The 24638-nt window shown below is 42.3% G+C and overlaps 2 protein-coding genes across 3 annotated transcripts; one reads left to right on the top strand and one right to left on the bottom strand.

Annotated features, from left to right (window-relative positions):
• The first annotated feature begins 467 nt into the window (after positions 1–467).
• Positions 468–4146, top strand: ckap4 (cytoskeleton associated protein 4). The gene is made up of 2 exons (XM_067391161.1): positions 468–1024; positions 2791–4146. Exons 1-2 carry the CDS (start codon positions 701–703, stop codon positions 3901–3903), a joined length of 1437 nt encoding a protein of 478 aa, XP_067247262.1. The 5' UTR covers positions 468–700; the 3' UTR covers positions 3904–4146.
• A 556-nt stretch (positions 4147–4702) lies between these two features.
• ikbip (IKBKB interacting protein) lies at positions 4703–11397 on the bottom strand. Of its 2 annotated transcripts, none has more exons than XM_067391159.1 (3): positions 11070–11397; positions 10879–10996; positions 4703–6757 (listed from the first exon to the last, which is right to left on the bottom strand). In XM_067391159.1, exons 1-3 carry the CDS (start codon positions 11249–11251, stop codon positions 6002–6004), a joined length of 1056 nt encoding a protein of 351 aa, XP_067247260.1. In that variant the 5' UTR covers positions 11252–11397; the 3' UTR covers positions 4703–6001. The 2 variants fall into 2 exon arrangements, with proteins under 2 accessions (XP_067247260.1, XP_067247261.1); XM_067391160.1 differs by lacking the exon at positions 4703–6757 and adding an exon at positions 7595–9936.
• Between the last annotated feature and the right edge of the window lie 13241 nt (positions 11398–24638).

Below are 24638 nucleotides of genomic sequence, written 5' to 3'. Positions count from 1 at the left end.
TTTAAACAAAGAAGCTTATAGGCCTATTTTCTTAAAACGACTAATATTACTAATATTAAGCATTGTTTTTTATGGTATAATAGTTATTTTTCAAGGGAAAACAGTATTTTACTGTGTAAATTTGTTTCTTTTTTTACAGTTTTTTTTAAGAGTGACTTATTTATTTGTGCTTGTATTTCTCAATGTTTAAAAGCTTAACTTTTCTCAATGTTTTAATCTTAATTCTGTTTTGGAGAAATGTTGGAGCATGTTTCTTGCATCACAAATATCCAAGAATCTGTGTTTTTCATTAAAAGGAAAATATGCTACAAAGATTTCAATGTCAAATAAGCTTATGTAAAGAATCCTAAGAAATAAAATGCATAGCGTCCATATACTGTGGCTGGCTGTATAAACACACGGGAGGATGCAGATGTTTGAGGAAAATCAGTGCCACGTCTGAAGAAGGGTGGAGCAAACGAGAACACGACACGACAGCCTTCATCTTCATCATCCTCCTTCACGAGTCAACTCCGCGCTCATGCACTAGAAGCGTTCGCGTCGTTCAAACAAGTTGAAAAAGTGTGAACGCAGAAAGCAAACTAAACTAGTGAGTAAAGGAATGAGAGCAGATACAGAGCGAACTGAACGCGACGCTCGGTGACGTCACTTCACGACAGAACACTGCTGGACGCGGAACGGCATCTGGACACACGGAACGATGACCGTGAAAAACAGAAACAAGAACAACTCCAACTCCAACGACAAAACTGCCCCGAGTCAACAGCACGATGAGGCGCCGAAGAGAAGTCCTAAAGTCGCTAAAGCTGAGAACGCGCCGGTCTCGAGCCGCGGATCCGGATCAGACGCGCTGATAAAGTTCTTATCCGCGTTATTTTATCTGGCGCTGGTGGCCGGAGCCGTGTTCGCGTCCCTGTACCTCCATCAAGAGCTGTCAGACATCAAACATGCGAACTCCAGACATGAAGAATCAATGAAGAAGTGCACGGCAGCGGCGCGTGAGGTGGAACATGCGCTCCAACAGGTTAGTTGACTTCATTCGTGCCTCCACATAGACACACAGCTCACAAAAATATGTTCCAAGAGCGTTTGGATCGTTATAAAAATATTTTTTCTTAAAGTTCTCAAAACGCTCCATGAATGGACTTTATTAATGGCCAGATAACGTTGAACGTTCTATCAATGATTCTAAGTTCTGGTAATGGTTCTAAGAATGTTTGCTCATAACTTTGAGAGAACCTTGCTGAGCTGATAAAACTGAACAACACTGTACTGAATAATGGCAGCACACTTCATGAAATCAATCACAAATAGACAAACTATCAGCTGTTAATGTGTATGGTCCATGTTTAGTCCATCCACACACAGACTCTGTTTTCTGAGTGATCACACAAGATAATGACATTAAATTCATTCAGCTGAAATGAGGAGAAATAGTCCTGCGGGCTGTCAGGATGATGTGTTCGTCTGTGATTGGCTGACAAGGTTGTGCCGAGCTGCTTAAATGACTGTTTTAAGGCACAGTATTGGTGTCCAACACGACAGGAAGTTTGTTTATGCCTGGAGGAGTTTCATGCGCTGCAGCATCAAACATACAGGAAAAACATACAAAAATACAAAGATATTAACTGGAATGACAGACATTTGCTTGAATCGCCTGAGCTGGGAGTCGCTGACAGATCAGGCACAGGCTGAGAGACCTGTTTGACCCTGCCTCGAGGGTGAATCACTGGATCCACCAGCTTCTTTTACACTTCGTTTGTCCTGCTGAAGCTGCACTGAAGTTAGTTGGACAAATATGTGCAATGTGTAGAGAGTCCCAGCACAGTTTAAAGTGTGGGCCATTTGGCCAAAAATATTATCACAATATTTTTCTGGTGTCCCCAGAATGTGTCTGTGAAGTTTAAGCTCAAAATCCCCCACAGATCATTTATTATAGCTTGTCAAATTTGACCCTATTTGGGTGTGAGCAAAAACATGCCGTTTTTGTGTGTGTCCCTTTAAATGCAAATGAGCTCCACTTTCCAGAAGAGGGCGGAGCTTTAACAGCTCAACAACAACAAAGCTGGAGAATCTCACGCAGCCAAAATGAGGAAAGTGTTCAGCCTTACATTGTTCAAACCGGAGTCGACACTGATGGAGAGACTCAGGAAGAAGTTACAACTTTTAGACGTTTCTGAATGGTTAGTGGATAAATTGATGTAGTTGCTGTGGAGTTGATTCAACTCATCCACTAGCATGTGTCGTCATGTTCATCTTTTGTGTTGAATTGACCCTCGTTTGTGAAGCAGTCCGGCGTAAAATGACGGCATGACAACAACACTCGACTACAACAACTCTTCCTCTTCTCTAAAGCAGCCCAACATGGCCCCGCCCCCTTTGTTGTGTGTTCTCAGGGGCGGGGTTTATGTAAATTTTAGGATTAGTGATGTCACTAACCCGGAAAGAAGCTTGTTGTAGTCCCTACCAGCCGTTTGTTGTAGTCCTTAAAAAGCAATTTCTGTAAAAGAAAATATCTCCCTTTGCATTAAACTTTGAGCGTCGTAACTTTGCTCATGCTCAAACAGCAAAATTACACACTAAAAATGTAAGTAAGTTAAAGTAAAATCATAATCAACCACCCTTTTAAACAGCTTGTGAATGTACTTCACAACTACAAACAATTTTTGCAATAAAGGTTTCTTTAATGTTGAGTCAAGAACATATAGAACTCAACATTTTTTCTTAGAGCGCAGATATTCTAGATCTAGTTACCATGAACTAAGCGTTTCTGCCCTTCTCTGTCTCCAGATCAGGTCCATGAAGGCATCTCTGGAGGGTTTGGAGAGCACGGTGGTCAGTGCCAGGACCGATCTGGAAAGCACCAGCCGCGCGGTGCAGAAAGGAGAGGCTGACTCCCGGCGGATAGAGGACGCACTCCAGAAACTCCAGAATAAGCTCTTCCAGGACCTGGCAGAGGGCATTCGGGAGGTGAAGGACACTCGGGAGAAGGACATGTCTTCGCTGGAGGAGCGGCTGACCCAGCTGAGCCGTTCCCTGTCGGAGAGCGTGGCAGAGTTCGCAGATGAGCAGAGCCAGTATAAGAGCGATCTCCATGAGCTCAAAGCTCGTCTGGAGGAGCAGGATGGGCCAGCGGTCCACGTGCAGGAGCTGGCATCCATCAGCAGTGCCGTGGCCAATCTCAACACCGCCAACGAGGTGGCCGAGGGAAACATGGCGGTGCTACGGGAGCAGATTGCATCGGTGGGTTCCGAGCTGCAGACCAGGAACAGGGAGGTGGCGTCAGTGTCCGAGGAGGTGGGCGCCGTGAGGACGCTGGTGCAGAGCGCTGTGGGAGCCTTACGGGAGGAGGTGTCCGCAGCACGAGCCAGCTTCCAGACCGCGTCAGACCAGCTTCAGATTCTGAACGACCGGCAGGACCAGTCCAGCACAGCTCTCCAGAGCCTGGAGGCGCAGCTGAGAGAGGAACTGCTCAAGCTGGAGAAACGGAGGGATGACCTGGAGGTCCGACTGAAGGCCGCGGAGGAGAGCCAGGAGGTCTCGGCGTCCTCGCTGTCAGAGCAGACAAACAGACTAAACGCTCTCGAGTCCAAATATGAATCCCATGAGAACTCGCTGTCCGGCCACAGGACGGCAGCGGAGGCACTGAGAGATGATCTGGAGGCGATGAGGAGCCGTCTGGGAGAGCTGCAGACGAGAGTAGCCGCTCTAGACGAGACCCAGGAACCAGAGCAGGAACTGAAACAGGAACTGGAACAGGAACCAGAGCAGGAGCCTGAACAGGAACAAGAGCAGGAACAAGAGCAGGAACTGGAGCAGGAACCGGAGCAGGAGCCAGAGCAGGAGCTGGATGCTGTTCAAGATGAAGAACCAGAAAGTCCTCCTGAACAGCTGGATGAGTGAGACAAAGGCAAGCTACTGGAAGCAAAGCTGTATTTCGGGATGATCGGGTGTTGTGGGTGGTAAAAATGTGAACAAGAATCTTTTTATAGGAATGATGAAGGGATAAACTGCTGTTTCTTCAATCTATGAATACCTGCACTGTATTTTTACCAGCTCAGCTGTTTTCCAGGGTTACTGGAAGTCTCAGTAACAGTTCAGTCTCTGAATGTATCAGGATGGTAGTTTTTTCCAATAAAATTTTTATAACCCTTTCAAACTAATGTGTCAATATCTTTACCTATCTATATTATACCTAAAAATAAATAAAATGGCACTGTTAATATGACAACATGACATGGGAACATTTTACACTTTTACGTCTATTAATTTACAAATACATTTTCCATATCATTTTGTTTATTTGGCATTAGGCAGCCTCAGGCATTAAAAAAGCATTAAAATCAGCTAAAACAATTGAAATCAAGATGTTTCATATAATAATTCATCCATTGTTTTGTCTTTGAGGAATCAGTGTTCCCATGGGCTTGAAAAACTGAAGACTAATTAATCATACCTAAAAGTGTGATTTCTTGACCTGGAAAAGTCAAATTAATCCTAATATATCTGCTTGGTTACAAACATTTTTGCAAATATCTTCCTTTGTGTTCAGCAGAACAAAAGAAATGTAGACAGGATTGGAACAACTTGAGGGGGAGTAAATGACGACAGAATTTATTTTTGGGTGAACCATCCCTTTAAGAATGTTTCATGAATCTGGCCCCAGGTGGTCTTGGGGTTGTTCAGCTAACTTTGGACACTTCTCCACAGACTCCATTTGCTCTTCTGAAATGACTCATTTTCATAAGTTCACCTGTCAATATATAATGACAGTTCTGTATTATCAGTCTTTGGAAGCCATGGAATAAAAAATAAGTAATTCCGAATTTATATCTCACAGTTCTGAGAGGACAAATCATATCAAATCAGATTCATTCTGTATTTGTATTATTAATTTTTCAGGAATTATTTAATTGTTTGAGATTCTCCTAACCAACCCCTAAACTTAACCATTAGTAACCCTTTTGAAATATTCAACCTAATTTGTTTCAATATATGAAGACTTGTATTCTGGTTTTAAATTCAGTTTCCTTGGGTTTTTTTCAAAGCAGAAGTAAGCTATTTGTATGTATGCATGTGCAAAACTTCGTTTTAATTGAGCTGTGCCTCACATTTGGTGGTGTGTGACAGACTGTGTAGTAAACAGTAGTACATTAATAAATTAAATGAATATAAAAACAAACACTAATTTACAACATAAATCAGCATAATGAAGTGTTTTGAAAAAATAGGGTTCTAGAAATCCGGTCCGAGAATGATTGGCCATTTGGCGGTTCATTCAATAAATCCCGCCTCTTATTTTCATGAAACTTGGCAAATTGGCCTGAATGGACTAATTAAAAGTAAACAACTCACCCACTTGATCTCATCACTTTGCCATGTCATATTACTGCTTAAAATCATGATCTGCGAGTGTTTTTATTGAGCGATCGGTTAAATTAAGGTGAAATTAAAGGCCATCTCCGTGTCTGTGACCTTGATGACAACAAATGAACATCAGTTCACAAATAGCATATACATGAAACATGACATTGGTTACCATGTTCTTATAGTTATGTAAAACATATAAAAATGATACGACGACTTGAGAAATATTCTATGTTTTAATAAATAAGAGTAATTATTTCAATGTTACTGTTAAAATAGAATTGTTTTGGTTGTTTTCTTGATAGTCTAGGTACATATTTAACCTGAAAAACTCAACATCAGTGTAACTGGAACATGACTTCACAGTTAAATAAAACAGTGAGGACTTTGCCGCCTCATTCCAGAAGTTTACTGCACACAACTGGTCGATACCAGCGTACACGGACATGACAATCATCATGGCAGATTTCACGGTTCAGTGTTTCTGCAAGGGCATATCAATGCTTTACATGTAAATGTTGCTTTAATTAGCAGATCTCATGTAGCAGCTCTTGAAAAGCACACTAATGCCGTGTGTTTTCCGGTTGGAAGCACACACTGTCCGATCATGTTGATTTTGAGGTGAGTCCACTCCTCATTCAGGCGTCAGCTGGTCCAGTGTGTCTTGTGTCGTCTCATCTCTCGCGGTCTGACTCAAGTCGTGGTTGGAGAAGTGCTCCCTCAACTCCGCCACTTCTCCCTCTCTGCTCATCATGTCTTCAGCCAGCTGGCCGATTCTCAGCGTCAGGTCGGCTAGTTTGGGCTCTACGATGGCGAAGTCTTGTCTGATGGTGAAGACTTTGGGCTTCAGGTCGTCTGCGAACGTCACCATCTTGCGCAGCTTGGCTTGGCCGCTCTCCAGCGCCAGGATTTGCTCGGCGAGCTTGCGGTTGTCCGCGGAGAGCTGGTGAACGAGTGCACTGATCTGATCCAGTCTCTGGCCGTTCCTCTCGGCAGAGCTCTTCAGACCGGAGACGCGGTCGATACTACCCGCTAGAAGATCACCAATGCGCTTGACCATGAGCTTCTCGGTCTGGACCACCTTCTCCTCCAGGGCGTTTGTCTGATTGAGCAGTGCCTCCACTTCGGTCTCCAGGCCAGCCATACGCCGCACATCTGTACGGATGGAGGCCACCTTGGAGGTCACGTCATTGGAGACCTGCAGGGTTCGGCTCTCCACGTCCTCCATGGCTTGATCAAGGGTGCTCAGGTCCTGCTGGAGCTGCTGCCGTTGACCGGTAAGGCTGGAGAAACGCTCCTTCAGTTCATCAACTTCCGCATACAAAGCCTCCATCTGGGAGACGACCGGCGTTCCCTCAGGACTGGACATCAGTGCATGGACACTCGCACACTAGAGAGGACACAAGTACACTTGAGTACATACTTCAGGCAGAAAGAAGTCTGTGGAAGCCCATTTCCAGCACAAATGAAAAAATTATGCTTTGGTAAATCATAATATTAACATTAAAACCAATAGAGCCAAAATTATGATATTAAAAAGACAAAATTTTAAAAAAGTTGAAATTGACAAGTCAATTATGACATACTTAGTTGAAATAAAAAAAGTTGAAATTATGACTTAAAAGTCATAACTATTACATAAGGTTGTCTTGTTTCATCTTTTTAATAAAAAAATAAGTCGTTATCTTAGAATTTATTTACATCATAAACATTCAAAGGCATGACATGTCTACTATAATTTGTCATAACTATGACTTAGTATAATCTGACTTGTCGTTTTTGACTTATAATTTTAACTTAGTATGTCATAACAGTAATTATAACAGTATGTCTTAGCATGTCATAATTAAGATTTACCAAAGCATGTTTTTTTTTTCTTAAGTGGTGGAAAAGGGCTTTTTTTAAATAGAAGTTGTCAGAATATTTTCATTCAATATACAGTAAACAATTGTAGAAGTAGTATTATGAACCTGTGGAAGTAATTATTTTAAAAACCAGACGAGTTTGAGAGCCCACTGAGAGGATCTTGAGGCCCACTTGACAGAATTAGGTGATTTCCAACAAACAAGTGGCTGTGGAGAACAAAGGGTTATTAAATGACTGTCCAGATGTGAATGTCACATGGGGATACCTTATCTCTAAGGATGAGCAAGTGTCCTTGGGAAATGATGAGTAAGGCCCAAAGACAAGGGGAGTAGGCTTCAATGTTGGGAAGCAGGTGTGGAGATTGAGCTGTGTTATCATTGGTTAATGGTTGATAAGAAAACGGTATAAAGATGGGGACTCAAACAAAGACAGATGTCCTGCAGGCATCTCAGCTTTGTCCAATAGTCTAATTTTGACTTCTAGAACTCTTTGAGCTTCATTTGCAAGAAAGAGATTACTTTTTTCCCACAACAAAGTCTGATTAAGTCCAGAAGGGATGTAAAATGAAATGTTCAACATGTAGAACATATTACACATATTTACTGATAAAATAATTTATTCAAGTTTTAATACTAACTTGGACAGAACAAAACAATATGAGATGACATACTGTATTATCAGGGCCAGGAGAAGAGTTTGTAGGGGTCAGTAAAAGAACAAACAATGTCCATGAGTGAATCCATAAGGACATACGAGCCAACAAGAACGCTGTAGAGACGTGAAGCTAGATCATCTCTGACTATAGATCTCAATGAGGCCTGAAACTGATCTGTTAAAATCGGAATCCATTCGCTTTTTTCCTGCTTACACGGTCGTGACTCATATCCGATCTGTGCCACATGGGAGGAAAAAAATCGGAATTGGGTCACTTGAACCGTGCAGTGTAAATGGGGCCAATGATAGACAGGTCTGATGACTGGAGGTGGAAAGAGTCGCAGGACTGGATTTGACACATTGAGATATTTGGTCAACATTTTTAAGTGACATCAGCCAAGAAAAAATTAAGTCATTTTAGATTAAATATTATGAAGACAAACATTTTGTCCCTTTGGAATAATTTGCACTAATAAATCAGCTGCAACAACACAAGGCACGTGTATTAAAACCATATATAAAGTTCATCACTTTGATTTTATGTTGAATTTAGTGTTTACTTGCACATCCAGAACAGACACATCAAATGTACACACAAAACTAACACAAAATTGCCCCGTTTTGTCTTGTCCGTGTGAAATCTTAGAAATAAGTTTAAAATGAAAGCATTTTATATACTAAATGAGTTTAAAAACATGAGGTTTATGCAAAAAATCTCAACATCTCTGGGTTTAATACAATTATGTCACAACCACAAAAATAACTCATTTTTGAGCTCACGGTGAGGCGTTTATAATTAACGCAAAGCAACGTTGGATGGATTGAAAGAAATCTGAAGGGATTTTATATCAAAGCACTTAAATTAGTTAGTTCCTAACTTATGCTTTAAATATGTTGTTCTTATTTTACAGCAATGAAGTTGTTAAACTGGATATAATTTAGTGTCTAAACTAGTGTTTTGCACACTAAAATAGTGTGCATATAAATCATTAACTATACTGTTAAAACGAGTGCATTGAGATGTAAAGCTGGTCTCATCATTTTTACAATCGTTTTATGGCATTATGTTGTCATTGCAACAAAGATGTAAATTTGGATATAGCGTTAGTAATATAATGGTAAGTAAGTGTTTTTCCCATGCTAATCTCAATATTATAGCCTACTGTCATTTGATGATAATAATGAATCAGTTGACTTCCACTGTAAGTGTCTCATAGTTACCCAGAGTTGTGCTTTCACTATTAAAGGAAATGAGTGATGTTTTGTGGTGATCAGCATTACGGCTGAAATACGGTTGATTAAGCTTATAACACTGCGCTGACCACTGCTTTAAGACGCCACTGTACGTGCCCCATATGTCAGATGTACAGTAGATGCGGCACGTCGGTCTGGTTCCTTGGCTCAGATCTCCTGCGAGGCCGGTCTGAGGTCACGTATCTGCGAGCGGCTCTCTCTCATCCGGTCTTCCGCGCTCCGCACCTGCTGCTCCAGCTCCTGGACTCTCCTGAGGGTGGCGCTCATGTGCGCTCGGACCCGGAGCATGGAGCGCACGGCCTCCTCCGCGGCCGCCAGCTGCGTGTCCTGAGCGAGAGGAGCGCGTGACTCCAGCTTCTCCTGCAGCCCCCGGCCCTGTGCCGTCAGCTGCTCGAGCTGCTCCTGGAGCCTGGAGATGCGGCGGCCGTTCCAGTCCGTCTGCTCGCGCACCCGCTGCGCGTCCTCCTCCTCGGTGCGGTCCAGTACGCGCGTGTTCCTCCTCGTGCCGTCCTGCACCTCCTGCAGCCGCTCGCTCAGCTCACGCAGACGCCCGTCGATGTCGTTGATGTGCTCTGTCACATGTCCGTGTGCAGCGCGTGATTGCGTCTTGAGCGTGTGGAGCTCGTCGCTCACGGACAGCTGGTCGCTCGCGCTTTGGAAGCGGAGGTGTAGCGCCTGCAGCCGGTCTGAAGACTCGTCCTGCTCCGCCTGCAGCGCCGCTGAGGTGTTGAGGACGGAGCCGAGGGTGTGTTTCAGCTTCGACAGCAGCGTGGCGCCGTCTGCGGAGGCCTGAAGCTGCATTCACAACACACGCGTCAGACGTCTGTCTAGTGCACTACTTATGCAGCGCTGCATGCTACTGCATTAAAGTGGAAATGAAGCAGTCAGTCAAGTTTACGTTATTTAGTAAACTTATTTGTGCTTTAATAAAAATTTATATATAACAAACACGATTAATGTAACCATCTAAAAAAAAAAAGGATTTTGGCGCAAGGGCACCGCCATCTTGCAATACCACAGCTTGTGACGCCATTGGGTTGGTTTTCATAATCGTTTCCTCAAACTACACAAACATGAATCATATATGAGTTCATGACATGGACACGCTCGTGTTTGTTTGAAGCTATTAAACTGAACTCGAAACTGCAGTATTGTGATGTATTTCTGAGTGAAACGGCTTTTGAACAGGAAAAAACACTGAGGGCGCGACTTGTATTTATCCGCTGATTGACAAAATAAAAGCATGAATGAATAATTCACATTGAAACTAGTAACATACATTAGGAAATGGCATAAATGTTGATTTCACATGACTTTTAAGTTATTAAATACACATTTAAGATGCATTTAATTATAAAAAAACAAATATCTTGCTTATCATGATGACCATGTTTAGTTTACAAATAAAAAGTTATTTTGATATTTTTGTGTATAGCTGAAGACTGTAATAAGGCAATTAGTCTTATTACAACTCATTATATAAGCAACCTACATTATAATTTTTTTATCTGCTTACGCATTGTGACTACTATTACAAGATACAACTTTTTGATTTTAATGTTTACTGTAAGTTCAAATTAACTAGAGTATGTTAACAAATGAAACCTTACTGTAAAGTGAACTCAAACTAGTTTGTTTTGTAGAAACGGTGTGTAAAGGTTTTGGAAAAGCATAAGAAACAAGCACAGACTGTGGTAACACTGGAGTTATGTGTGTTTTCAGTGGTTTTCCACAAACCTTGTGAGAGACTTGAGTCAGTTTGTCGTCGAGCTCCTGAACTCTGCGGCTCTTCTCCTGCAGAAACTCGCACTTTCCCGTCATTTCTGCTAGTTTGGCGCTCTGCTGAAGATGCAGCCTGTGAGGACAGATGAAGCACACACTTATAGAGAGGAAAAAGCTTTATAATAACTGAGAAGAAGTGAACGGACCATGTGATGAGGAGAGAGAGCGCGAGACAGATCAAACTGACGCAGAGCTTCGCGTCAGGACTGAAACTCTCTCTTTTATCGGCCTCTTTCTTCTTCTTCTCCTCCTCAGCAGCGCTCCGCTTCTCTCCGTTCTGCTGCTTGTTTGAATTCTTCTGTCGCAGTTTTAAGTCGCTGTTCTGCATGTTTGAAGAGCAGTGCTAAAAACACCTGAAAGTGTGAGTCTAGAGAGCAGATGTCATTCTCAGTTATATTATTTAGGTGTCTGGATTCCGATGGAGATTTCCTCGCGTCCCGTTTTTCCCATCAGATGCTGGAAGTTGTGGAAATCGCCACGCAGTTCCGCTGAAACAGAATGAGGGCAGAAGCGCCAACTGACTTACTTACGTGTATGGAGTGGGCGGGGCTTAGACGAATATAAATAATAGTTATGCTGTTTTTACTATTTATACTGTTTATATTTCGTTTAATGTCTATTCACATTAATTAACGCAATTATTGAGCTCTATAAATTATTTTCGATGTGCGTTGTTGTCACGCGGTACCTGTTACTTTTCTCGGCGCTGGTTAGAACGGACCACTCAGAGCTGCTTGTTATTGCTCGATGAAGGTTTGGGAATAACCATTTTGTAGAGATTATTTGCTAGTTTATTTATATATGCATATAAGAAATTAATCATTGGACGTTAAACGATTGTATGTTCTTTAAAACAAAAGTCGGTAATAAGTCAAACAACGCTCTAAGATTTGAATGGGTTTCAATGGAGGAATCGCGTCTGTGGGCCACCGCGCGCCCCTGTGTGCGAGACTCCGCCCACTGAAGAATTCATTATATGAGATTATTGAATATTAAATAAATTAATGTTTTTTAAGAAACATAGTTTCGCCAGCTTTAAATTGTTTATATATATAATATTTAAATAATTTAAAACGAATAAACAAGTTAATAAATAATTTGGGTCCAAGCACCAATGGCCCATGTGGATGATTAGCGATCCAATTGAAATCTTATGATGTGGTTTTTATAGCAATGTCCATCTTGAATCTTCACCGAAAGTTAGGGGTTGATCATAATATATGTGTGGACTTATATTCAACATTTAAATTTAGGCTAGATGAATCTCATGTCATAGACAGTGGCGGCTCGTCAGGGGAGGAAAATGGAGGAACGGCCTTCTCGAAATTTTGATATGGAAAATGGAAGAAATTTCCAACAATTTAATGTTAATATAATTCCAAGTTATTAATGATTTCATGTCTTTGGCATGTGTATTTCTTAAATGTAATTTCTACCATAAAATATTCCTGAAGTTAGAATCCTCCGTGTTTAAGCGCTGCTCTTCCCCATGAAAGCCTGAGCTAAAGCTCTATAGAGGTACAATCCATAGCCTGAACTTTTGCTTCCTTAATAAAAAATAGCCAATCACCATCGAGTATTTCACTGTATCAGCAGAGCAGTGTCCGAAATCGCCAACTATACCTTTAAATAGGGCACTATTTGAGGAGACAGTCATTTGTAGTGGTGTCTGAAACCATAGTAGTGAGTGCACTCATTCAATCCCACAATGCACCGCAATAACTAGTGTACAACTGATGTACACGCAACAGCTACAGCATACCCATATTCACTATTCCCTACATTAGTCCACTTCAAGGAGTGAATGAAAACGAGTGCACTAAAATGAATTTCGTTTGTTTATGCTTCTCTTGTTGGTAAAAATCAAATAATAAAAATTCGGACAATGTGGTTGAGATTGCTTTGTGTCACGCGGAGTGCTTACCTACACAAGCATTTCCCAACAGATTTTTTTCTGAAATTAGAGTTGCTGCTTCGCAATGTTGTGCTTTCTTCCATTGTTCTTCAAATTATACAACTGGGAGACCAACAAAATGAAAAAGGTTACACAGAACAACTGAGACGAGTGATTTTCTTACTCAATGGCTGACAACTTGTAAGTCAGCAAGCTTAAAGTTAAAGGATTAGTTCACTTTCAAATTAAAATTTCCTGATAATTAACTCACCATCATGTCATCCAAGATGTTCATGTCTTTCTTTCTTCAGTCAAAAAGAAATGAAGGTTTTTGATGAAAACATTCCAGGATTATTCTCCTTATAGTGGACTTCAATGGAGCCCAAACGGTTGAAGATTACAGTTTCAGTGCAGCTTCAAAGAGCTTTCAATGATCCCAGACGAGGAATAAGAGTCTTATCTAGCGAAACGTTCAGTCATTTTTGAAAAAAAATACAACTGTACATGCTTTATATACACAAATGATCACATTGCATGTGCTTCCGCTTTCCATATTCTTCAAAACGCTTACGCTGTATGGCCTACGCCTTCCCTATTCTACTTACGGAAAAAAAAAGAAACTTGCGCTGCGTTCGTTCCATAAGTAGAATAGGGAAGGCGTAGGACATAGACATTAAATTCTTTTCGACTGACATGGGGGCGAGTAAATTATCAGGAAAACTTCATTTGAAAGTGGACTAACTGTTTTAAGAGCAGTTACATTACTTTGGAGAAATGTGTCAAATCGATTGAGAAAAATTGTATATATATATATATATATATATCATTGGACAATTGTGAGTAATTATTCTGAACATCGCCACAAGAGGGCACTAGCAGTATGTACTAAATCCCATTCAACTGGGCATGCCATATGCATGTGGTAAGCCACTAATCACCATGCAATAATAATCTTCTCAAAAATCTTCCAATAATGCATCCAATAATAACACAGTGCGCAATACATAAACATCTAACATCAACTAGCATATAGAAAAACTCTAAAAAATACACTGAACAGAAAGAGTAACACAGGTAGAATGATGCTTATCATCTACTGTTTAGACGGGAAATTAAACTGCATTTCTCAGTAAAAACAGGAAATATATAGACAATATTCACTTACTTGATCTGTACGCATACAGCAATTCAATATAGTCTTAATCTGAATTGCAATAGACCATCGATGGATGAATTATAATGAAGATGACAAACTTTACATTCTCTAACATGCGCTGCATCTTCTCTCTATTTCCAACATGGTTCCACTTCAGCACAGGTAACGCTATGATAACATTGTGCACTCTGATTGGTCAGGATTATCCGGGACATTTAAAGCATCTGGCATTCTGTACAATGACTGTGCTGAATTCTGTTGATATGATTATCTGCATCCAACAACCATGTACACTGTATCCTCCCAAATTACAGCAAGCTTCCATTTCCCATGTGCTCCCTTGTTGGCAAGCAAAACTCTCAACATCAATTGGTTCTCCCTTGACTCTCCTATTGTACAAGTCAGTATGTCTCTTAAGCTGTTTCGTAGCTAATGCCTGTGCGATGGGCATTGCCTCCATCTTATCTCTCTGAAGAGCCTGGATGTAATTGTCATAGGAAACAACATCAGGATTGTCTAGAACAGTTCCAAATACTAGGTCAATGGGCAGCCGTAGAATCCTCCTAAACATCAACAGGAAAAGAGCATACCCTGTGGATTCATGGATGATGCAATTATAAGCAAAAGTTAGGTATTGAGTACTTGCAGCCATTTGTGCTTGGTCTTTGAACATGTATCATATTGCCAAGTGTCCTGTTCATCCTCTCACAAGCACCATTCCCCATTGGATGATCCTTGATTTTTGGACTCCAGTGATATTCAACAGCTCAGCGATCAGGGCACTATCAAATTTGTCTCCTCCCATAAACACAGACATAGTTATGCTAAAGTTGATGCTCCATGGCTTTGGCAGACTGATTTGGACACAGTAAGGCATTAGCCATTTTTGTGAAGTGTTTTTTTGAACAAACTGCTTATTGATTATGCTTTTATTAGACATTTTTCTTGGTTTTCATTTCTTTGAATGTTTTTATTTTACAATGTACATAAGCTCTTTGAACCAATTCATGTACAGAACAGGAGACAATTCCTTTGATGCTTTAAAACGTTTTACCAGTTTACCAGTGACAAGGATTAATAATGTAATCATAACTAAAACAATTAAAATGTTTAAGTTCTTCTTTTAGCAGATGGAGCAAAAGAAATTACAAAGTTATAATCGTATAATTCAACAAATCATATTTAACCTTATATTGTTTTTTTGTTTGTGTTATCATTAACGTGTTAAATGTAGAAATATGCAAGCAAAAACAATGCTCGTCCACATAACACTGCAGGAATCCATGCTAGTTTATGCTGGATTTTGCAACAGGGATATCTTCACATCATGACTACAGCAATGCCTTCTTTATTGGTTTACCTGTCAACTTAATTTTGTTTCTCCTCTATGGGCAGCAGGTCATTCAGCGTAGATCTGGAACTCACTCCTCCAGTCTCTTTGTTTCATTGTGCCAATCTTGGAATTCAAACCTCTAATCAAAACTTTGTTGTCTCTATGTTATTTATCTTAGAGAGATGCATGTAATTGTTCTCAAAGTTGTTTATGTAATCGGTCAGAACAAGGATGTCTCACTCAGATTATAATCCAAATCTTGGTTTATTACATGTGCATAGATGTGTGGTTCTGTGAATACAAAATACAAATATAAATATGGATATAAACATATATAAAACAAACACAATATTAATAAAGCTTACTTAATAAAATACTGATCAATAATGGAAAACATATAACACTATTACAATATCTATTATGAAATACTTGAATAAATGGAGTTTGTGTTCAATACAATGCAAACTATGTGTGTGCGCTAACACTGGGCATGAGCTGTGCACGTGAACATGGCTGCTGCTGCCCGTGCAAACTAAGATGTAAACAAATTAGGAGCGCATGCGCGCTACCTGAAATGCGACCGTGCATATGCGTTTATAAGTTACAAATATAACTAATACTGACAGCGAATGGCATACATAAATATGGAATGTCAGTAATGTCATAGCAGCAGAACATAATCAAGTAATCAGACAATTTAAACTATACAGGCTAAACAGCGTTCATCTTAACATGCGCTGAGAATGCTCCGTAATGATTACTTACAGTGTGATGCACGCACACGCACAATCAATAAAAACCTCCTCCGATTTGGATTATAACTATTTACTTTAAACTACAACTATATACAATATTCAGCCGATCTCCCTTTCCCATTATCAACCACCTGATCTCTTCTCTGTCACTTCGCGAACTCTGGTGGAAAGTTTTGGAATAGTCCATTTTGCGCTGAATGACAGGGTGACTGGGAGAGTCCATTTATCAAAGGGGGACACTTTTCTACAGCCGCCCCCAAATTCACAGTGTGAATTTGCCAACCTAAAGTGTCTTTGTTAGTCAGGGAGAGGGGGCAGACAAATAATCTTGGTTACAGGCCGGGTGTAAGTTCTGTCTTTAACTTCTACTTCCACAGATCTGACTCTCTTGTCTAACCCAGGAAAAACCTGAACAATTCTCCCTACAGGCCAAAGAGCACGGGGCAGTTGCTGGTCCACGATCATGACTGTGTCACCGACCTGCAGGTCAGCTTCTTCCGTCTTCCATTTCTGTCTTATCTGTAGGTTGGGTAGGTAGTGCCGAATAAAGTGCCTCCAAAAATGGTCAGCCAAGACTTGGCTATGTCTCCATCTCTTACGGCTCAGGAGTTCAGAGTCTTGGTATATCACCTGTGGTAATAAGGCATCTCGCCGCCCCATCAACAAGATGTTAGGAGTCACTGGATCTGGATCTGCAATGTCCGAAGAGGTGTAGCCGATGGGTTTGGAGTTGAGGATTCCTTCTATCTCTATGAAGACCGTTCTCAGCACTTCTTCTGTAACCGTCTGGGCACCAATGGTGACATGCAGTGCAGCCTTTAAAGAACGAATTTCTCTTTCCCAACATCCACCGAAATGAGGGGAACTGGGTGGATTGAAGATGAATCTGATCTGTTGGCTGGCGAGTTGGGATTGGAGCTCAGGGTGAAGGGCGCTAAATGACTCTTTTAGTTCCCTCTCTCCTCCTTTAAAGTTTGTACCTTGGTCTGCAAGCAGCTCAAAGGGTTTACCACGTCTGGAGATGAATCGTCGTAAAGCCATCAAGAAGGAATCTGTGTCCATACTAGTGAGTATATCAATGTGGATGGCACGGGAAGTCATGCGTTTGAAGATGATCCCCCATCTTTTTTCATTCCTGCGTCCCACCTTTATGGTGTAGGGTCCAAAACAGTCTACACCTGTTGAGTAGAAAACAGGTTTATGGATCCTCAGTCTGGCAGGTGGAAGGTCTGCCATTCTGGGGGGATGTGGTTGTCCCCGCCATCTCTGACACTCTGGACACTGTCGTTGGTGGTTTCGTACTGCGGCACGTCCCCGTATCATCCAGTATTTCCTCCGAAGTTCAGCAAACACCCTATCTGGTCCTGGGTGATGCAACTGATTGTCATAGTCCCTGATTATCAATTTGGTGATCGGATGATGGGAGTCAAGGACAATAGGATGTATAGTATCTTCCTCTAGCTGGCTGGTCTGATGGAGGCGACCGCCAACTCGTATGAGTTCGAGGTCCTCATCAAATTCAGGGGCTAAGCACAGCAAACGACTATTTTTTGGCAAAGGTTTACCTGCTCTGAGGTAGGATAGTTCCTCTGGAAATGACTCAGTCTGGCTTTGACGAAGGACTGCGAGTTCTGCCTTTCTGTAGTCATCTGCTGTTGGGATATGAGTGGCCGTCCCGTTGACATGGTGGATGTAAGCCTTAAGTAACTCTGGAAGTGTCTGGTACTTCTGTGGATCGGGAGTAGGTGGGGAGGAGATTGATAGACCACAGAAGGTTAGTTTTCTCAGTTCACCATCTTGGTCAAGGGTCTTTAACGGCGGCGTCTCTGGCCAGTGGTCAGTTGTTTGTCTAAGAAATGTTGGCCCTTTGTTCCATCTGCTTTTCTGGCCTATGTCACAGAGAGATTTTCCCTTGGTGATGTCATCTGCGGGATTCTCCTTTGATGGCACATACCTCCAGTTATCAGACTCTGTGAGTTCCTGGATTTCTGCCACTCTGGTGCCTACGAACACTTTAAAACGACAGGATTGTGATAGTAGCCAGGTAAGAACAGTTGTGGAGTCAGACCACAGAGTGACACTGTGGATGGGCAAAGTCAGCTCGGTCTTTAGGACTTTTGCGAGTTGTGCACCTGTGAGTGCTGCACATAGCTCCAACCGTGGAATGGTTTGCTGTTTTTTCGGGGCTACCCGAGATCTAGCAGCAACAAAGGCTACTTCCACTTTACCTTCAGAGTTTTCAGTTCGTAAATAAGCCACAGAACCATAGGCTCGTTCTGAAGCATCGCAGAAAATGTGTATCTGCCTTATGCTGGTAGGGTAATCCAGTTCTTTACTGCAGTAACACCTTGGCCAAGCAATGTGCTGTAGATCATCCAGCTCACTCTCCCAAGCTTTCCACAAGTTCAACAGTTCCTCAGGCAGTCTGGGATCATCCCACTCTCTTTTCTTGTCCCATAACCTCTGTACAATTACTTTGGCTCGTGTTGTGAATGGCACAATATAGCCAATGGGGTCATATTGACTAGCGAGGATATGGTATATGCTCCGCATAGTTGGAAGTGGGTGGTCTGTCTGACGTTGCTTATAGGAGAGGGTGTCTGATGAGCAATGCCAATGTAACCCAAGAGTTGACTCCTGTGCATCTTGATGACCTTCGCTTAGCCACTGGACACTACTTTGAGATCGAGCATCAGCTGGCAGGTGGCTGATGACTGATGGATCATTACTCGCCCACTGTCTTAAGTCAAAGCCTCCTGAACTTAAGAGGCTGCGGAGTCTGTCAACAAGATCTTTTGCTATTTCATTTGAGGTGAAGCTCTGAAGGCAGTTGTCAACATAAAAAGATCTCTCTACTGAAAACCGTGTGTCTTCAGACTCGCTGTGATCCAAGACGTGCTTCTGTAAAGCGAATGTTGCACAGCAAGGACTACACGTTGTTCCGAAGGGTAGAACTTGCCATTCATAGACATCTGGTGCCTGGTCTCTCTGAAGATCTCTCCAAATGAATCTCAGTAGCGATTTGTCTTCAGGCAAAAGGTGTACCTGGTGAAACATTCCACGAATGTCACTACTAATGGCAATGGAATGTTCTCGGAAACGCAGAAGTACTGCCAGTAGAGAAGGACTGAGTGGTGGACCTGGGAGTAAGTACTCATTCAGGTTGTGGCCTTGGTAAGTGAATGAGCAGTTGAAGACGACCCTTTTCATTCCATTGTGCTCTACCAGATGATGTGGAATGTACCAGCTTTCTCTGGAATGGTCCACTTGTTCAGGAGAGAGTTTTTTGATGTAGCCAGCTTGCTGTAACCTGACTATCTCCTCTTGGTAGGCTGCCGCTTGATCAGGATTCTTGTTCAGCCGATTCTCTATTCCCCTTAATTGTGGCAGGACAGCTTCTTTTGGTGCATGTAGACATGGCATACCTTTGGCACGTAGAAGAGGGGTAGCATAGCGCTGGATTCCTTTAACATCCACTCTCACGGTTTTGTTCTGGAGAATTTGGATGGACTCTTGGTCTTGCCTTGACCTTGTCAGTACTTTCTCGTTCCGATATGGAAGAATGTCCATTTTCCACAGTTTCTCCACATCTGCATAGAGGTCGTTACTGGACCGTAAGCTGGTGAAGAGACATTGCCGTGGGGAAAGCCTGCTGGTTAGCTCTTGTGCTGGGCCCTGTAGTGTCTATCCTAGGCGTGTTCTCACAGCAGCAGGGCCACCAGGTGGACCCAGTCTGACTGGTTCTATGGGTGTGATGAGGTGAGGGCAGTCAGAGCCAATGAGGACTACTGGTTTCACTTTGTGAAGATGCTGCAGTGGCAGGCCTGCAAGGTGCTTGTACTTCTTCTGGAGTACCCGGACAGGATGCGTGTGCTCTGCTAAACTCAGGCTGTTGGCTGTGAAGGCACTCCGTATCCTAAAAGCCTTACAAGGGTTAGTCACTGAAGACACAGTGAAGGTCACAGCCGCCCCGTGAATGGTCTGTGTGTCTTGCCTGACTGTACGAAGAACCAAGTCCTCTGGCTGTCCCTTTAGATTCAACTTCTGCACTGCCTCGTGTAGGATAATGGTCCGCTCTGACCCATCATCTAGAATTGCATATGCTTCCATGGATTTGTTACCATTTTGGAGCAGAACTTTAGTCACCTTCAGTAGGATTTTGTTGTCACTAGTTGGATGATCCACATACAAGACTGCACTGGCTGGAACTGCTTCTTCTGTGGATCTACTTTGGTCGTTTACCTCATGTAGTGCCTGGAGATGCTTCCTGTTACAGGATGGACAAAGGGCTTTCAGTGTGCAGTTGGCTGCATGATGACCACGCCCACAGCGCCAGCATCTGTTTTGGCCTTTAATCCAAGTCACCTTCTGCTCCTTGCTGAGTAACTTGAAATTTTCACAGCCATTCAGGAAATGTCTGTTGTTGTCGCAGTATGGACAGTAAGCGTTCACCCCTTCTCTCTTAGCAGCAGCTGGTTTGGGTGGATGAACTGGTGATGCTGGGCTGGCCTTTGGTTTCTCTGTACCAAGGAGGATGGTAGTGGGTTTGCGGGGTTGCCTGGAGTCTCTCCTCATCTCCCTTCTCTGTAGTAATGACACCTTTGACTGACTGGTATAATCTGTATGGTCCTCCTGAACTTGAAGCTCGTACTCAAGCCAGTCTGCAAAGTCTAGCAATGTGGGGATGGTGACATGAAGTGGATGAGTGTACCTCTTGAAACTGGACCTGAGGTCATGTGGCAGTTTGCTCATCAGTCTGGATACATGTGACCCGCATTCCAGCTCGACATTGCCTTTCTGGCCCAGTTGTTCCAACATACTAACCAGGGAACGCACTTGGAGTCCAAACATGCGAAAGGCTTTCACATCTCCACTGCGGATGTTTGGTCCATCCATCAGTTCTGCAATGCGTTGTAAGGCTAACTGATGGGGCTGGCCATACATCTTATTGAGGGCTCTCATGGTGTTTGTGAAAGGGAAACTTGAGTTGCTGTACGAGTCTGCCACAAGTAATGCTTCCTCCAACTTAAGATGGTCAGTGAGGATCTGGTACTTGAATCGCTCGGTTGCATCCTCAGGCAGAATGTTCTCCAATGCTATTCTCAGTCTAGAGAACTCTCTAGGATCAGAGGATGTTAGGAAGGGAATGGTTGGAGCAGGGCCTCTGTACATTTTCTCTTGAGTTGATGGAGGTTGGTAATAAGCTCGTCTGTAGTCTAGATGAGGAGGTGCCATCCACTCATATGCTGGGGTCTCGGACTGAGGATATGGAATGTACTGGGAGGAACGAGAGTACCTGGGCTGAGGTGGGTCGCTGTAATGCACTTGTGGTGACACTCTCTCACGCATTGAACCAGAAATGTCCATATTTCTGAAATCCTCAGTTAATCCGTGGGCCTCATCAATCGTAGCTGGGTGCAGTTCTCTCATTGAAGTAGGTGGCGATGGTGGCTTTGTCCGGGGGGCTGGAATTGGACGGAACCGTTGTGGAGTCTCAGGGCTCACCAATGGAGTAAAGTGACTTGGAGATGGCACTTGTGAAGTCACTGGCCTGTAGTGGGCTTCTCTTTCTGACTTAAGACTTTGAAGCTCCTGATGTAGCATAGCATTCTGTTGTCGCATCTCCTGCAACGCCGAAATAACCTCTGGAAGCTGACTGGTTTGTCGCCGCAAGTCTGCATTCTCTTGTTTCATCAACTGCAGCATGGCTGTAAGCTCTACTTCCTCTTCTCCTCGCCCATCAGATGCACTTTGCCAATCATCTCTCAATGTCCACTTATCATAATCAAACTCTTGACTGACAGGAGAAGTCGATCTGGTGCGTGCTACCATACTTGGTGACTGGACTCTGCTTTGGCTGCAGTCTGGGAGTGGCTGTCGATGTGGCAATGGCTCACCAAGCTCGTAATCCACTAAATGAGTTGGTGGGTTGATCCGTCTTCGTGGACGCACAACAGGGGCTTCTCTCTCGGGTTGAGACATCTCTGTAGCAATTCACTGCATCCGGCTCGAAGGACCATGAAAAATCTTGTGATTCTTTATCTAATTGCTAGTCCAGGTTTGGTTGAAGGCTACAGTTTGTCCGGTCAGAACAAGGATGTCTCACTCAGATTATAATCCAAATCTTGGTTTATTACATGTGCATAGATGTGTGGTTCTGTGAATACAAAATACAAATATAAATATGGATATAAACATATATAAAACAAACACAATATTAATAAAGCTTACTTAATAAAATACTGATCAATAATGGAAAACATATAACACTATTACAATATCTATTATGAAATACTTGAATAAATGGAGTTTGTGTTCAATACAATGCAAACTATGTGTGTGCGCTAACACTGGGCATGAGCTGTGCACGTGAACATGGCTGCTGCTGCCCGTGCAAACTAAGATGTAAACAAATTAGGAGCGCATGCGCACTACCTGAAATGCGACCGTGCATATGCGTTCATAAGTTACAAATATAACTAATACTGACAGCGAATGGCATACATAAATATGGAATGTCAGTAATGTCATAGCAGCAGAACATAATCAAGTAATCAGACAATTTAAACTATACAGGCTAAACAGCGTTCATCTTAACATGCGCTGAGAATGCTCCGTAATGATTACTTACAGTGTGATGCACGCACACGCACAATCAATAAAAACCTCCTCCGATTTGGATTATAACTATTTACTTTAAACTACAACTATATACAATATTCACCCGATCTCCCTTTCCCATTATCAACCACCTGATCTCTTCTCTGTCACTTCGCGAACTCTGGTGGAAAGTTTTGGAATAGTCCATTTTGCGCTGAATGACAGGGTGACTGGGAGAGTCCATTTATCAAAGGGGGACACTTTTCTACAGTTATCTTATCATGTTCATACTATGAAATGTGCTGCGTAATGTTATATTTTGTGTTTGCCTTGGACTACCCATTGTCTTTGTATTTATTTTATTTTTTTTGTAATACTATTTAAAGCAATCTTGAGTGTAGTTAGTAAAGGTAAAGGTCCTGATTCTCAATAAATTGTGTTCTTTGAGTGACTGTCTGAGAATGACATCTAGTGGACGATATGGCAAATAAGGCAAATAAGGTATGGCAAATAAGGAGGAAAGTCATTTAACACATTTAAACACAGTGTAATGATGGCTGGTAGGGGAAAGGGGTGCATTACTAGTCACACCTGACAGAGATTTTCAGTTTATGGGTCCTGAGATCGCAAGCACTGGCAGGGGTGGGGCACTTCAATCACCAGTTGATACCAGGCCAGACATGTGCTGTAGTCCAATCACATAATCTGGTAATCCAGAGTATACTAAAGATGAATGAGTACTCTCAAGTGAAATGAGTGAGTTTGTTAGACAAATTGGATCTGAAATTGACGAAGCTATCAGGGATAGTCTGTTGCAGGATGGACATTCGGCACAAGTTTGGTGTCAAGTGGTCTTTTTTTTTTGAGAAACCACTAACATTTCTAATATCAAGGTATCAGTTGCAACCATCATCATCAGGATCACCTGATTCTGGAAAAACATCTGATTCTGATCTTCAGGAAATCATCCAGTGAATTTGTGTTAGTGTTAGTTTGGAAGAAGAATGGAGATTTATGGCTATGCACTGAACGCTCGTACGGTGAAGAATGTACATCCTCTCCCTCATCAGGTAGATGTATTAGCAACTTTTGGGGGATGTACTGCAATGTTCATGAGAATGATGCTAAATTTTTTGGTGATCAAAATTTCATGAGTTTGCTCTGTTACCTGAATGATCTTTTGGGTTTTGGTAAGACTGAAGATGAAAGCATGCAGAGACTTGAAATGGTGTTTCAACATCTCAAGGATCATAATTTGAAACTGTCCCCTTCCTAGTGTAGGTTTTTGCATAGGTCAGTGAAATTTTTTTCACAGGGGGGAGTGGCTAGTGATCCACTGAATGTACAGGCTATTGTGAATGTATCAGAGAAAGACTTTATAGAAACTGATGGTGTTACTCCATCCGTGGGTAAAATCAGATCATTTTTGTGCATGGTTGTATACTATCAACATTTCATTGAGAATTACTCCATGATTGTGAGGACTCTTTTTCAGCTGATGTCTGGCCAGAAGAAACCTAGGAAAGTAAGGGGTGTAGGAAAAAGATCAGGGGCTGTCCGGAAGGTCACTCCTGATGATTGGGTAGATGAATGTAAAGGGGCATTTGAGAATCTGAAGACTGCGCTGGTAAAACAAATTCTGCTTGCCCACACTGACTTCTCAAAAAAGTTTATACTGTCTGTTGATGCTTCAACAAGTGGACTTGGGGCCATGCTCTGACAAGTTCAGGAGGGTAATGCGGTTGCAAAGCCAATCGTTTTTGCTTCAAAGTCACTTCATCATGCTTAGTCTAAGTATCCAGCTCACAGGCTCGAATTGTTGGCAATGAAATGGACCATATGGTTAGTTCAGCCACTGGTTGAATATAGTATAGTATATTTTGACCAAACCAAAACTTGATGCCTTAGATGGGTCAGAGATGGGTCACAAAGTTGGCTCCATAACTTTAAGTATACTGCTCCGACCCTTCTTGGCTC

This window comes from Chanodichthys erythropterus, chromosome 8 (genome assembly GCF_024489055.1).
Source record: "Chanodichthys erythropterus isolate Z2021 chromosome 8, ASM2448905v1, whole genome shotgun sequence".
Lineage (NCBI taxonomy): Eukaryota > Metazoa > Chordata > Actinopteri > Cypriniformes > Xenocyprididae > Chanodichthys > Chanodichthys erythropterus.
The sequence above is the reverse complement of the archived record's forward strand: the minus strand, read 5'-3'. Positions and strand labels throughout refer to the sequence as shown.

Coding starts and splice junctions, on each gene's coding strand:
- ckap4 (XM_067391161.1), top strand. CDS start 701: ATGACCGTGAAAAACAGAAACAAGAACAACTCCAACTCCAACGACAAA. Junction 1,025..2,790: donor TGGAACATGCGCTCCAACAG/GTTAGTTGACTT, acceptor CTCTGTCTCCAG/ATCAGGTCCATGAAGGCATC.
- ikbip (XM_067391159.1), bottom strand. CDS start 11,251: ATGCAGAACAGCGACTTAAAACTGCGACAGAAGAATTCAAACAAGCAG. Junction 10,997..11,069: donor CTCTCTCTCCTCATCACATG/GTCCGTTCACTT, acceptor CTGTCCTCACAG/GCTGCATCTTCAGCAGAGCG. Junction 6,758..10,878: donor TGACTCAAGTCTCTCACAAG/GTTTGTGGAAAA, acceptor TGTCCTCTCTAG/TGTGCGAGTGTCCATGCACT.